This window comes from Lithobates pipiens, unplaced genomic scaffold (assembly GCF_037356315.1).
Source record: "Lithobates pipiens isolate NorthernLeopardFrog02 unplaced genomic scaffold, aLitPip1_a1.2 Scaffold_30, whole genome shotgun sequence".
NCBI lineage: Eukaryota > Metazoa > Chordata > Amphibia > Anura > Ranidae > Lithobates > Lithobates pipiens.
This window is the reverse complement of record NW_027507791.1, coordinates 39683131-39699085: the sequence shown is the minus strand read 5'-3', so window position 1 is coordinate 39699085 and position 15955 is coordinate 39683131. Positions and strand designations below refer to the sequence as shown.

General features: G+C 46.7%; 2 protein-coding genes across 2 annotated transcripts in view; both read right to left on the bottom strand.

The window, feature by feature from the left end:
* LOC143942183 (high affinity immunoglobulin gamma Fc receptor I-like) overlaps nt 1-15955 on the bottom strand; it is a 70826-nt gene that overhangs the window by 37964 nt on the left and 16907 nt on the right. The window lies entirely within an intron of this gene.
* Nucleotides 1684-14438, bottom strand: LOC143942680 (Fc receptor-like protein 4). The gene is made up of 5 exons (XM_077464059.1): nt 14174-14438; nt 9932-10075; nt 6232-6291; nt 3872-3888; nt 1684-1823 (listed from the first exon to the last, which is right to left on the bottom strand). Exons 1-5 carry the CDS (start codon nt 14394-14396, stop codon nt 1776-1778), a joined length of 492 nt encoding a protein of 163 aa, XP_077320185.1. The 5' UTR covers nt 14397-14438; the 3' UTR covers nt 1684-1775.

The window sequence follows — 15955 nt, the reverse complement described above, 5'->3', positions numbered from 1 at the left end:
CTAGGGAGATGAGCTGACACATGCTTGGGTTTAGGGAGTCTGTGGATGCGGTCCACAAGTAAATCTTCCAGCGGTGCATCTGGGAGGACTGCCTTAGCTATCTGCAAAAAGTGACGTTTTAGGTCTGGAGGTTTAATGGATTCAGGTATGCCTCGGATTTTTACATTATTTCTCCTAGACCTGTCCTCCAAATTTGCTAATTTCAGCTTCATAAGCATAATTTCTTCTTCCCTGTCATTATGGGCATCCACCAGGTCATTGAAAGTTGCTGCAAATTCTCCCATTTTAGTTTCAACATGGGCCACTCTCTGAGACACTGAGGATATCTCTGACTTAAAGTTCCTAGTGAGGGTCTGAATGTCAGCATGTATCGTGGAGCGTAGTGACACCAGCATATCTTTTAATGTTGTGTCCAGAATAGGGGCATTGGCTGTGGGGAACTCTGACAGGGAATCTTGCAGCTCTCTGGTGTCCTCCAGAGAGGAATCTAAGCTTACTTCAGCCTCCTCTCTGTCACTACTGTCCAGTCTGGGCTTACTTTTAGCAGGGCTGGTCACCCCAGAAAGCGGAGGGGTGCTGGTATTTTTTCCTAAGTAGCGGTGTGGGTGTTCTGGAAGTTGTGAGGCCGGTACCTGTCTGTTGGGCACAGTGTGAGCGCCATGCTCTCCTTCACCGCGTGTACCGCCGCCATCTTGCTCCGCATACCGCCGCTGTGTGAGGAAATAGTCCGGTAATTTATTCGGTTTGCCACCGCTTTTTCTTTTTCGTTGAGGCATCTCCAGGCTTCCCCGCACCTCCTAGGGTTGACTGCGCCAGGAAACGAGGCTTGTAGATCGGGTAATCTCCCCCATTTGGCCCGTAGATGTGAGGAGCTCTTCACTGAGCGTCCATCTGCTCCGCCGGCTAGCCACGCCCCCTTCTTTTCCTTTTTTAATGTAGGCACTTTATCATATATTGCTTATTGGAGCAGCGCTGAGTATAATATTCACTTTTCATTCACAATATATTACAACACAATATGTGAGAAGTGCACTAAGCGAAACCCGAATAAAATTTCCCCTTTAACATGAGCAGGTTATAAGCTGTGTCCTTTTTTTTTTGGGGGGGGGGGGAGTCCTTGATGTAAGGTGTCCAAGATCTTCAGCTGGCTATGTAACAATGGAAACTGGATAGCTGGGGGTCTACCATCAGGGATAAGGCTCACCCATAGAAAGCACTCCGCACCGTCTAAGATGTGGCATCCACTCACGTCAACCAGAGCGGCCTAGTGCCTGCTCTACAGCTGTAGGCTGGGGTCCCAAGAGAGCAAGCCCCCTCCCCGGACCATTCTATGTATCTCCTCATCCAGAATTCCTCCTTTCTCCAGCCAGCTGGAACTTGTAGTCTGCAGCAGCAGCAGCAGGTCCATTAAAATTCCGTTCTTCCGGACTACATATCCCACGGTCCTTTGCTTTCAGAAGTGCTCTCTCTCTCTCTCTCTCTCTCTGTAATCAAAAAATTATGACATAATCCCCATGCAGGGCACTCGAGGGAACAGAGCTCAATGTAATCTTTGTTAAGGAATGTCCCATGATGGCAAAAGCAATATAGCTAGCACTTGGCTACATTTAAAAAGCTCGGAATTTAAAGGGTGGTAATACAATTATCTGGCACAGCTTTGTTTCATATATTCTTTGATAGAGGTGTTTTTTTTTTGTTCTTTCTGAATTGGTCGACTTGACAGGAACCGCCAATATCTTCCAAAGTATCATCCATTCCGGGTCCGGTATCCTTTCTTAGATACTTGCATTATTAACAGTAGCGTATGTAACAGTCAGATGCTCCTGGAAATAATTAAAACAGGTAATATTGATGGATTAGTATTATAGGAGCACTACTATCATGCAATTACAATTCTATCATCTACAAGTATCTCTATATCTATATCTATATCTCTTATGGGGTTCACAGAAGAAAACTGGAAGGGCTGACAAGATTTAATCCCTTCACACCTACCATACACAAGTATGGGGCCCCACTGGACTGGGCTTTTTTCCATAGGTCTGCATATTCGTGTATATCTCCCAGCACGGAGAACCCCCCCACCCCCCCAATACTTACCTGACCCCATCTCGTTCTTGAGATGTGCATGAGAGCAGTAGCTCTCCTGGGTCTCTTCCCCCTCATTGGCTGAGGCAGCAGCTTAAAGCCATGGGCTCCCCGCCACTGGTGCCCCCATAGCAAGCAGCTTGCTATGGGGGCACTAGGCAGGAGGGAGTGGCCAGGAGCGCAGGCGGAGGACCCGAGTAGAGGCGGATCAAGGGTCCTCTGTGCAAAACCATTACACAGTGCAGATAAGTATAACATGTTTGTTATCTAAATAATAAAAAAAAGCCATTAAAGGGGTTGTAAAGGTAATTTTTTTATTTTCTACATAGGTTACTTTAAGCTAGTGCATTGTTGGTTCACTTATCTTTTCCTTCGATTTCCCTTCTAAATGTTTTTTTTTCTTTGTTTTCTTTGTCTAAATTTCTCACTTCCTGTTTCACCCCAGTAAGCTGTTCAGTAAGCTGTTCTGGCTGACTAACCACCAGCTCGGATGATGGTGAGAAGTTTACTGAGGAGAAACAGGAAGTGAGATATTCAGACAAAGCAAAAAAACATTTAGAAGGGAAATCAAAGGAAAAGGTAAGCGAACCAACAATGCACTAGCCTAAAGGAACCTATGTAGAAAATAAAAAAATTACCTTTACAACCCCTTTAATATTACTTTAATATAGAACAATGAAAGCACGTATCTACCAACTGACATTAGACCAACATACAACAATAATATCTATGTTCTCATTGTTTTAGAGGACAGCTTGTGTAAATGCTTCCAAGGCATTTGTTTGAGAATTGTCCTCTCAAACATTTAAGTAACCTGATGTCTGCTTCGAATACAAACAAACAGATTCTAACAGAATACTGTCGTTACGTCACGACATGTCATTTCATCAGGGTTTCCGAACACCATCCAAAATCTAAACCTTCTACATATTTTCAAATTGGAGATTCACAGCTGCAAGCCCGCTCTCATCATAGGAGATCCATAAGGCCGATTATACTTCTTATTGAGATAAGAGCTCTGGGAGCATTAAGCTATTGCTGTTAAGAAGAACGTGTTTATATCTCTTAGCCCTTGTACACACGGTCAGAGAATCCTTCAGAATGTGTTCTATCGGACCGCGTTGTCGTATAATCCGACTATGTGTGGTATACATCGGACTGATTGTGTCTGAATATCCTTCGGACCCAATTTTCCAACTTGTTGGAAATATTTCCCGACCAACGGGTTCGATCGGACATACTCCGATCGTGTGTAGCAAATTTTGATCGGACCAAGTGCCATGCATGCTCAGATCAAATTCCTACATCAAAGCTATTGGCTACTAGCCTGAATGTAGTCCCATCGTAACGAAATAACGTCATCACGTTCTGAAAGATCGGATTTTTCGACAACTTAGTCCAACCGTGTGCATGCAACAGTTTCGGACAAAATCTGACGGATTTGGTTGTCGAAATCTCCGACAGTGTGTACAGGGGCTTAGAAGAATCGTTTCACTGCTTTTGGATATTTTGGACTTTGAGCACTTATTTCACTGCTCACATTATTTTTAGCACACGATTGATTTATTAGTTACACCATTCATCATTCAGAATATCGCACTGATCACTTCTACTTATACTCACTTATGTGCACCGTGTACACTTCTAGGTCTAGCAGCAGTTTTCTAACATTTTTTCCTTTATCAATAATGTATTCACTTGGTAGCACGAGGGACTATATATATATATATCCCAAACGCGACACAATAATTCTACAAAGAAAATGAATATGTTGGATACTTACATGTTTAATTCTAGCGCCTATAAAGGGAAAAAGAAAACAACAAGCAGTAATTATTATATTAAATAACAACATAACACTTCTATATATTCTTGTTGCCAAAGATGGTGTGATTAGATCAGTGGTTCTCAACCTTTTTGAGATCAAAGTACAGAAAATTCTTCCGAAACCTTCCATGCCCCAACAGTAAAGAATAAAGTTCATACTCACACAACAAAAGTACGGGAATACAAACCATGTATTAAAATGTTGGAAGGCTCTGGGTGAGGCTGGTGCCACTATGGGGTGGATGAAGGTTATAGAGGGAGTTAGGAGGCCCTGCAACAGACTTTGTGGCCTTGTGAGGCTTTTGGAGGAAGCTGAGGAGCACTGTGTAGGACACTGTTGAAGGTCGAGGGCACTATGGTGGTTCTGAAGCAGACTGGGGGAGGGGGGTGGTCCCTGTGGAAGGCATTGTGTAGGTGTAGGGCTCTAAGTGGGCCTGGGGCACTGTGGGCCACTATGGGAGGTTGTGGGATTCAATGTGAGCTGGAAGGCACTGTGGGAGGTTAAAGTGGTTGTAAACCCTTTACAACCACTTTAAACTACAGGCAATCCTATAATTAGGCTTGCCTGTAGCTGCACTGGATATCTCCTAAACCTGCGCGGTTTAGTAGATATCCCTGTATTTCCATGTGCCAACGTCATGCGGCACATGCGCACTTAAGCCAACTGAAGCAATGGCACATAGGTGACATTGCTTCAGTTCTACTGTGCTGTTCACACAAGCGCGGGAGTGACGTCATTGCGGCTCCGACCAACCACAGCGCCGGAGCCGTGATACCCGGAAGCAAGTCCCGATCAACATGTCGGCGGCCTGAGGGGGAGACGAGGACAGCTGTGGAGGCTTTGTTCTCGGGTAAGTAATTCATAATGAGCTAGTATGCTATGCATCATTAAGCCTTTATCTTGCAGGGTGTGTTTTTATTTATTTTTTACTGCAGGAGGGTTTACTTCCTCTTTAAGGGATCTGCAAGTGGCTGGAGGCCCAGGAGAAGGGAAGCCGTGGCCTGGTACTGGGCTACAGTGTGATGGTTCAACACCATTGGATTATAGGACTAAATATTAATTTGGTAATCACAGTCTTGTCCTGATTAGTCATTTGAGCTAATATAAGTGAAGTTGAATTGATTCAATTCATAATTATAAAATAAGCTTGCTATGATGATAGCGAGACCTACACAAGTTATCAGGTATACCGTATATACTCGAGTATAGGCCGACCCGAATATAAGCCGAGGCCCCCAATTTACCCCCAAAAAAACTGGCAAACTTATTGACTCGTGTATAAGCCGAGGGTGAGACATGCCTGTCCATCCCTGTGTGTGTGTCCGTCCATCCCTGTGTGTCCGTCCATCCCTGTGTGTCCGTCCATCCCTGTGTGTCCGTCCATCCATCCCTGTGTGTGTGTGTGTCCATCCATCCATCCATCCCTGTGTGTGTGTGTCTCCATCCATCCATCCATCCATCCCTGTGTGTGTGTGTCTCCATCCATCCATCCATCCATCCCTGTGTGTGTGTGTCTCCATCCATCCATCCATCCCTGTGTGTGTGTGTATCCATCCATCCCTGTGTGTGTGTGTGTCTCCATCCATCCATCCATCCGTGTGTGTGTGTCTCCATCCGTGTGTGTGTGTGTGTGTGTGTGTGTGTGTGTGTGTGTGTGTGTGTGTGTGTGTGTGTGTGTGTGTGTGTGTGTGTCCAGCCTACCTGTGTCCCGAGCCTTTGTCCCGAGCCTCCGTCCCGTGTCGTGCCTTGCCTTCGTCCCGTCCCGTCCCGTCCCGTCCCGTCCCGTGCCGTGCCTTGCCTTGCCTCCGTCCCGTGCCCTCTTCGTTGGCGGCCATTGTAAAATTCAAAAGCCGCGCCTCCTCCTTCGCCTGTGATAGGCGGAACACTGAATTTCCCAGCAGCCTGTGTTCCGCCTATCACGGACGTCGTATCATCCTCGTACTACGGACGAGGATGATACGACGTCCGTGATAGGCGGAACACAGGCTGCTGGGAAATTCAGTGTTCCGCCTATCACAGGCGAAGGCGGAGCCGGAGGCGCGGCTTTTGAATCATAGAATGGCCGCTGTCTGTCTGCTCGACACGCTGATCGAGCGGGCAGACAGCGATGACTCGAGTATAAGCCGAGGGGGGCACTTTCAGCCTCAAAAAAGAGGCTGAAAATCTCGGCTTATACTCGAGTATATACGGTAAATTTCCCCCAATTCGGTTATAAATGGAGGACACAACTTATTCTACGTGTCCCCTCTTCTCTAGAGAAACATCGATAGATTTTGACAAACACGGCACTGTCACAAAATATGATGACTGCTCACCTTTGGGAAGTCGACTTATATCGAGGTAGGTGTAGCAGACATCTTGTGGATTGGGGTTTCCTGAAGGAGAAAAACAGGTGATTTCATAATAAGAAAAAATTTATAAAATGACAATGGCATCAAAGTAATCCATCCTTGGTCAAAGTGCACATATCCTTTGTAAGTAATCAATATCTAACTCCTGTCTCAGGACCATTGAGTTGTAAAGCGAGAACTAACCTTTTTTAAATGTCTAAGCTGTTTATTGGGGGCTCCTTGGGGGCTCATCCGGGATGTGTTCTCCTGGAAGTGTGTGTGTGTATATATCTATATATCTATATATATATCTATATATCTATATATATATTTATATATACACACACACTTTCAGGAGACATTAGTAATGAACACATTATGGATGAGCCCCCAAGGAGCCCCCAATAAACAGCTTAGACATTTAAAAAAAAAGACAGCCATTTCATGAATAACCCATTCCCGCCGAGCATGTGCATACTCGGCTTTCGGGGGTTATACCGGGATGATGCCCGCAGGCATCCTCCCGGTACCTTTGTTGAGAGCGGGTGATCGGCTTTCCGAGGATAACAATCTGACGTGGCTAAAAGCCGCTTGATTGTTATCCCTGAGGAGCGGGAGTGGAAGCCCCCCCCCCCACCACCTACCGACGCTTTTCCCGGGCCTCCCGGTCGCACGGGAGGGCCGATCGATGATCCGGCTCTTCCGGTGGCTAGTGACAGATTGGAACGAAGCAGGAAATGGCTTCGCTACAGTCTCCTTGATGTAAATGCGGAAGCGACGTCACAACGTCACTTCCTGTTTACTCGGCTGCCAATGGCGCCAGATTTTAGAAAAATATACAGTATTCAGATACGCCGTTTTCGGTGATCTGAATACTTTGAAGAGCAAAGGAGGGATTTGGGGTCTTTTAGACCCCCGATCCCTCCATAAAGAGTACCTGTCACCACTTATTACTGTCACAAGGGGTGTTTACCCCTTTTAGATCCCCGATCACTCCATAAAGAGTACCTGTCACCACTTATTACTGTCACAAGGGGTGTTTACCCCTTTTAGACCCCCGATCCCTCCATAAAGAGTACCTGTCACCACTTATTACTGTCACAAGGGGTGTTTACCCCTTTTAGACCCCCGATCCCTCCATAAAGAGTACCTGTCACCACTTATTACTGTCACAAGGGGTGTTTACCCCTTTTAGACCCCCGATCCCTCCAAAAAGAGTACCTGTCGCCACCTATTACTGTCAGAAGGGGTGTTTACATTCCTTGTCACAGCATTAAAAGTGATCAATTTATATTTTCATAGTTAGTTAGGTTGAATAAAGACACCAGTCCATCCAGTTCAACCTGAGTGAGGTGTCTACAATTGTCCCTATCCCTATACATTGCACACTCACATCGGTCCCTATCCTCAAGGAGCCCCCAATCCAAGGTCCCCATTCATATACTAGGGCCAATTTTGGATAGAAGCCGATTAACCTCCCTGCATGTCTTTGGAGGGTGGAAGGAAACCGGAGTACCCGGAGGAAACCCACACAGGGAGAACATGCAAACTCCAGGCAGGTAGTGTCGTGGTTGGGATTTGAATCAGCGACCCTTTTTACTGCTAGGTGAGAGTGCTGCCCACTACACCGCTGTGCCACCCAATATTAAAAAAAAACACAATTTAATAATATAAAAAAAATAAAAAAAATTAGAAAAAAAAAATTTAAATCGCCCCCCATCCCCGCGAGCTCGCGCAGCAAAGAAAACGCATACGGAAGTCGCGCCCGCGTATGTAAACGGTGTTCAAATCACACATGTGAGGTATCGCTGCAATCGTCAGAGCAAGAGCAATAATTCTAGCGCTGGACCTCCTCTGTAACTTGGACCTGGTAACCGTAAAAAAAAAAAGGCGTCGCCTATTGAGATTTTTAGGTACCGTAGTTTGACGCCATTCCATGAGTGCGTGCAATTATAAAGTGTGACATGTTTGGTATCTATTTACTCGGCGTAAGATCATCTTTCACATTATACAAAAAAAATGGGATAAATTTACTGTTTTACTTATTTTTTTTTAATTCATGAAAGTGTCCCTTTTCCCCAAAAAATTGCATTTAAAACACCGCTGCACAAATACTGTGTGACATAAAATACTGCAGCAATCTCCATTTTATTCTCTAGATTCTCTGCTTAATATATATATATATATATATATATATTAATTGTTTAGGGCAGCAGGGCCATAGTAACCAGTTTACAATTCAATCCAACCAGCCAAATGTATTTTAATTGGTTGTCGTGGGTTGGCGCCTTTCTCTTCTTATTAAGTGCATTACAATTAACACTCTAAAGATCACTTGATCGTATGAGGCCACTTGTAGTAATTTTATAATCACGGAAACATTCAGCTCATTTTTAAAGCTTCTAATAGGTGAGAAATACATGTAGACAGGTGTAGGTTCCCCTCCCTACAGAGACAGTGCTTTTTTTTTTTTGACCACCATATGCAGAGTGTTGGAGGACAGGAGAAATTAATTAGTATTAGGGAGGGATTTGTCCTAGGAGGGGTGCATTTGGGGAGAGGATTTGTCCTAGGAGGGGGGCATTTGGGGAGAGGATTTGTCCTAGGAGGGGGGAATTTGGGGGGAGACTTGTACTAGGAGGGGATTTGGGGGAGAGGATTTGTACTAGGGGGGATTTGGGGGGATTTATACTAGGATGGGGTATTTGGTGGAGGATTTGTACTATGAGGGGGACATGCTGGTAGGTTAATTAGACCCTGTCCAAAAAATTGGCCATAGTATGTGTATGTCAATGTTGTAAGTGTGTCGGGACTCTACAGGTTAAAAGACTGCATAAATAGCTGCAGATGGACACCGCTGGCAAGAAAAGCGCCCTGAGGCGATTCAGTTCGTATAGGTAGCGCTATACAAGTCATTCATTCATTCATTCAGGGGGCATTGGGGGAATTTGTACTAGGAAGGGGCATGGGGTTGTACTAGGAGGGGATTTGGGGCAGAGAATTTTTACTAGGGGGGATTTGGGGGTATTTGTACTAGGAGGAGACATTTGGGGGGATTTTTACTAGGAGAGGGCATGGGGGGCTTGTACTAGGAGGGAATTTGGGGGAGAAGATTTGTAATAGGAGCGGGATTTGGGGGAAGAAGATTTGCACTAGGAGGGGGATTTAGGGGGCGTATTTGTACTAGGAGGGGGCATTTAGGGGGATTTGTACTAGGAGAGGGCATGGGGGGACTTGTACTAGGAGGAGATTTGGGGGAGGAGATTTGTACTAGGAGCGGGAGTTGGGGGAAGAAGATTTGTACTTGGAGGGGGGATTTAGGGGGCGGATTTGTACTAGGAGGGTGGATTTAGGGGATAGTATTTGTACTAGGAGGGGGCATTGGGTGGAGGGATTTGTACAAGGAGGGGGCATGGGGGGACTTGTGCTAGGAGGGGATTTGAGGGAGATGATTTGTACTAGGAGGGGGCACTTGGGGGGGATTTGTACTAGGAGGGGGATTTGGGAGAGATGATTTGTTCTAGGAGGGGGGATCTGTGGAAGAAGATTTGTGTGTCTCTATCAGTTTGAAGTCATAGACTGTATAGACATAGACTCTGTTACAGTGTGTTCTTGCCTACATAATGATAGGAGCCCATTGCTCTTTGTATGATCAGAGTGATACTATGGCTGGATTTCTAATTACCGGCTGTGGGAATTGCTTGAGGAGGGTCTTGATGTGAAAACCTTTTTCTTGTTTTACATTTCCAGATAAGAAGAGCGGAGACAACAATGACCACAAGACTCCCGATTACGGCTGCGGCGATTACCGCCCCGGATAATTCATTATCTGTAAGAAACATGTTACATTAACTTTAAAATAAAAGACAGCACGGCAGAGTATAAAAGGGGCACAAAGTTGGCTAGGGAGCAAGCATACATGAGTGCCCCCCTTAACAAGCCGCTTGATATGGGGGCACTCACTGGGGGGGGGGGGGGAGTGGCTAGGAGCACCTTTAAAGCTCTAATGCTTGAAGCAAGTTCTCCCACCAGATATGGAGCCCATCGCCCATCTTCCTCACAGTATTGTTCCTTGTCCTTAACCGTCTGGGTTACAAAGGCTGCAGGTGGGAATTATTGTCAAATCATTGGGGTAATGTTGTTAAAACCCGTGTTATTTATTTGTAATTTATAGTGCTGAAGGCCCCTACCACTGTTTAGGGAGGTTTGACCAAGTATGGGGGAGATGGGGTCTTCACCATTAAGAAAAGTCCAGCTAAGTGTGACTAAAACAGCGTACACGTGATCAAACAATCCGGTGGAAAAGTCCAATCCACCCGTGTGTGGGCTCCGGCGGACTTTTTTTACCCAAAAGTCTGGCGGACTAAGAAAGTAGTTTTGCACCTAAATATGTCTGCCGGACTCGCATTTCGGCGGACAATACGGCCGTGTGTGTGCTAGTCGTACTTTTGAAATGAATGGGCTTTTCCCGCCAGGAGAAAAGTCCGCTCATTTTGAGCATGGCTCCAGGTAGCCGGGACCAGCGAAGGAAGCGTCGCTGGCCCCGTCACCTGGTATGGAGTTAAAGGGGAAGCTCTACGCTGAAAAAATGGCGTGGGGGTCATCACCAGGTCCATATCAGACCCTTATCTGAGCACGCTACCCGGTCGGTCAGGAAAGGGGGTGGGGACGAGCGAGCACCCCCCCCCCCCCTGAGCCGTACCAGCCGACTTATATAGGGACATCGCCGGATGATGTCACCGCCCATTATGATGTCACAGCCCCAGAGGATGCTGGGACTGTGACAAAATAATGGGTGGGGACATCATCCAGCGTTGTCCCTACATAAGTCGCCGCATGCTGCGTGCCTGTCATTGTGACCAGAGACAGCGACGAGGCAACAGCTCAAGAAGAGAAGAACAGAAGGCGGTGGCGACAGAAGACTGGCAAGAAGACCGGCAAGAAGAACCGAAGAGGGGACAAGACCCTCGAAGAGGGGGACAAGACCCCTGAAGTCGGAAGAAGAGGGTCGGCGGGGAAGAAGAAAGCTGGGCTCCTCCGCTAGTAAAAGAGCTAGCAGAAGATAGCGGAGGAGTCCGGCAAGAAGACCCCTGAAGAAGACCCCCGGAGCTGTGCAATAAACTACTTTAACCCTTTTGTGTTGTGTTTTTTTTAAATTTTTTTCACAGGTGAATGGGTAGGGGTACATTGTACCCCATACTTATTCACATAGGGGGGGCAGGATTATTAAAGGGGCTCACAGATTCCGATAAGCCTCCCGCCCGCAGACCCCAAGAACCAACGGCCAGCGTTGTCTGGAAGAGGCCCTTGTCCTCATCAACATGGGGACAAGGTGCTTTGGGGTGGGGGGGCCGTGCGGCCCCCCTTCCCCAAAGCACCCCCCATGTTGAGGGCACGCAGCCTGGTACGACTCAGGGGGGGTGGGGCGCTCGCTCCTCCCCACCCCTTTTCCTGACCGGCCAGGAAGCGTGCTCGGATAAGGGTCTGATATGGACCTAGGGGGGGACCCTCACTAAGTTTTTTCGGTGTAGGGCTTCCCCTTTAACTCCATACTAGGTGACGGGACTCAGCGACGCCTCCTTCGCTCGTCCCGGCTACCTGGAGCCACGCTCAAAATGAATGGACTTTCCTCCGTGTGTGGGGGCGAGTCCGTTCATTTCAAAAGTACCGCAGATAGTCTGGCGGTATGGTGGATAGTCCGGCGGACCTAGTCCGCCGCAAAAGTACCATGTGCGGGCATTTAGCTCGTTCGGAAAGTCCGGCGGACAGTCCGGTGGTTTGTCCGCCAGACTAAGCCCCCGTATACACGGTCGGAGAATCCGTCGGAATGTGTCCTATCAGACCGTGTTGTCGGATAATCCGACTGTGTGTGGTATGCATCGGACTGTTTCCATCTGAATATACGTCGGACCAAATTTTCCAACTTGTTGGAAATACTTTCCGACAAACTGGTTCGATCGGACATACTCCGATCATGTGTAGAGAATTCCGATCGGACAAAGTGCCACGCATGCTCAGATCAAATTCCTACATCAAAGCTATTGGCTACTAACCTGAATGTAGTCCCATCGTAACGAAATTACGTCATCACGTTCTGAAAGATCGGATTTTTCGACAACTTTGTCCGACCGTGTGTATGCAACAGTTTCGGACACAATCCGACGGACAAAATCCGACGGATTTGGTTGGCAAAGAATGTCCGACCGTGTGTAAGGGGGCTAAGTCCGCCGGATAGTCTGATACGTGTGTACGCGGCATAACTGACACTAATGCCGTGTACACATGACTGGACTTTTCGGCAGACTAGGTCCGACGGGATCCCATCGTGTGTGGGCTAGTCGGAAAAAAAAATCAGACGGACCTAGAAATAGAACATGTTTCAAATCTGTCTGATTGACTCAATTCCGATGGACTAAAAACCAGGAAAACCATTTATTTGTGTGCTGGCCCGATGGACCAATTACGACGCAAGGGAAGCTATTGGCTACTGGCTATTGAACTTCCTTGCTTAGTCCCGTTTACGCCATCTCATTCAAAACGAACTGACTTTCCAACGGACTTAGTTCGTTCGTGTGTGGAAAAGTCCATCGGACCTCCGCCGAAAGTCCGTCGGGAAGACCGGTCGTGTGTACGTGGCATAACTATACCATGACCTGGATAAATGAGAGTCTTCAGAGGAACATTCTGTAATGTCTGTAGGCCCCTTTGTTCTAATTATGCTGGATCGGAATTGTAGGCGATTAGGTTATAGGTAATGTACTTTTATATTACCAATTTATAATTATACTGTGCTGCCTCAGCATTCTGTTTATAGTCGTTTATTGAGTTTTGCTATGTTCCTGTAGACCAGTGAGGCCGCGTACACACGGGCGGACTGTTCGCCCAACTTTGTCCGCTGAACAGTGTTTCGGCGGACAGTCCGCTCGTGTGTGGGCTTTCAGCGGACAGTTTCAGCGAACAGTCTGCTGAACAAAGTTTTTCGGAAATTCCGAAAAACTGTCCGCTGAAACTTGGTTTGAGCGGACAGTCCGCCCGTGTGTAGGCTTGTTCGTCAAACTAAGTCTCGCGCATGCTCAGAAAGAATTTACACGCCGAAGGTTGCATTGCAGTGTATAGGACGTCGTTTTCTAGTCCCGTCGTACGTGCCGTTCACGTCATCGCGCACGGTTTCAGCAGACTGTTCGTTCGTCGTGTGTGGGCAAGTCCGTCCATGCTAATTTTGAGCGGACTGTCCGCTGAAACTGTTTGACGGACAAAGTTGAGCGAACAGTCCCCGCGTGTGTACGCGGCCTGATTCTCAACTAGGGTTCCTCTAGAGGTTGCTAGGGGTTCCTTCAGCATTGGGCCATTTCTGCCTCTCGGATAAGTTCCCACTGACACCATTGATCTTTTTAGCTCTCTGTAAGGAGGTAATTCTTCCCAATGACCACAAGTGTAAGGACCATTCTTCCCACTGACCATCACACTAATGTATCATGAGTTGTGGATTTCTAATTTTTAGCAGAGGTTCCCAGAAACTGGAGAACTATTTCAAGGGTTCCTCTGTGTTGAAAAGGTTGAGAAAGGCTGCTGTAGACCCTACTTCTCTATAGTGTTCGATATATCAGCCCTTAGCTAGGATAGGAACTCCCTTCTTCTCTGTGTGTCATGTTAGTTTCTCTTCCTGAAGAATCAGGAAGCTTTTAGATAAAATGTCTTTTCACCTGCAAGAAAAAAAAAAACCCTAAAAACATCCTGGAGCCTGGAATGAGCTACAATGGATTTCACGTCATCTTGGTGGGCTATCAGTGCTTGTGGATCTTCTCAAGTCAGCGAGTTGCCAAACTATCAATACAGACTGGACTTCAGGAGGAATGTCTTTTGTACAAAGTGATATTAGAGACGAAACATGTACAGATGAGAGGCTTATTCAATTCTTCAAGCTCACCGTGTATCTGGATATGGATCCCATCACTCATCTTCCTCACAGTCTTGGACGCCGTCCTCACTTCACAGGTATAATTCCCAGAATCCTCCAGCTGAGATGACGGCACTCTGTATGTATCAGATACATCGTATCCCCGCACAGTCCGTCCATCTCTGTAGAAGGCAAAGTGCAGCTCTGTGCCGCCTCTGAGCGGATCCCGTCTGGTGTCACATCTCACCGTCATCTCACCTCCTTCTATTACCCTGGACGGGGGCACTTTTATTTCTGGAGGAGAGAAGAGCTCTGGAAGAGGAAAGGATGACAATGATTGGTCAGTATGGATTCTATTCCCTCATCATGTGACTGTCAGGGAATTAAGAAATGAATTGTGTATATAAGGCTAAATTATCATTGGAACAAAACCATTCTTTTATGTTTACATCCTCACCATATATCTGTATATAGAGCCCATTACTCATCTTCCTCACAGAGCCAGACCTCGTCCTCAGTTCACAGGTATATTTCCCAGAATCCTCCAGCTGAGATGACGGCACTCTGTATGTATCAGATACATCGTATCCCCGCACAGTCCATCCATCTCTGTAGAAGGCAAAGTGCAGCTCTGTGCCGCCTCTGAGCGAACCTAGTCTGGTGGCACATCTCACCGTCATCTCATCTCCTTCTATTACCCTGGACGGGGTCACTTCTATTTCTGGAGGAGAGATCTCTGGAAAAGGAAAGGATGACAATGATTGGTCAGTATGAGTTCTGTTTCCTCATCATGTGACTGTCTGGGAATAAAGAAATGAAAAGTGTATATAAGGCTAAAGTATCATTGGAACAAAACCATTATTTTATGTTTACATCCTCACCATATATCTGAATATGGATCCCATCACTCATCCTCCTCATAGTGCCAGACGCCGTCCTCACATCACAGGTATAATTCCCAGAATCCTCCAGCTGAGATGACGGCACTCTGTATGTATCAGATACATTGTATCCCCGCACAGTCCGTCCATCTCTGTAGAAGGCAAAGTGCAGCTCTGTGCCGCCTCTGAGCGGATCCCGTCTGGTGTCACATCTCACCGTCATCTCATCTCCTTCTATTACCCTGGACGGGGTCACTTCTATTTTTGGAGGAGAGATCTCTGGAAAAGGAAAGGATGAAAATGATTGGTCAGTATGAGTCCTATTCCCTCCACTTGTGAATAAAAAGAAATGATTCCCTCCTATTATTGCTCTAAACCTCTTCCCTGGGCCAGTTGATAACCTCTCATGGTTTCCAATACCACCTCCATGCCAACGACACCCAGATTTATCTCTCCACTCTTCAACTCACCCCCTCAATCTCCTCACAGATCTCCAACTTACTGAATGACATATCAGTATGGAGGTCACACCACTTCCTCAAACTCAATCTTTCTATTCTTTCTTTCTTATATTTCCTCCTTCACGATCCCCCCCTTGTGACTTCATCATTAATATCAACAACACAACCATTGGTCCTCCACACATGCCAGGGTCCTGGGTGTAATCATTGACTCTGACCTCTCCTTCAGCCCCCATATCCAATCAGTGGCTAAATCCTGCCGCCTTCACCTACGCAACATCTCCAAAATTCTACCCTTCCTGACTAATCACACCACAAAGCAACTCGTTCACTCCTTGATTATTTCCCGCCTTGACTACTGCAACTCTCTCCTTAATGGCCAACCCTTACACAAGCTCCTCCCCCCTCCAGTCTATTATGAATGATGCTGCTAGACTAATACACCTCACTAATCGTTCCGTGACTGCCGC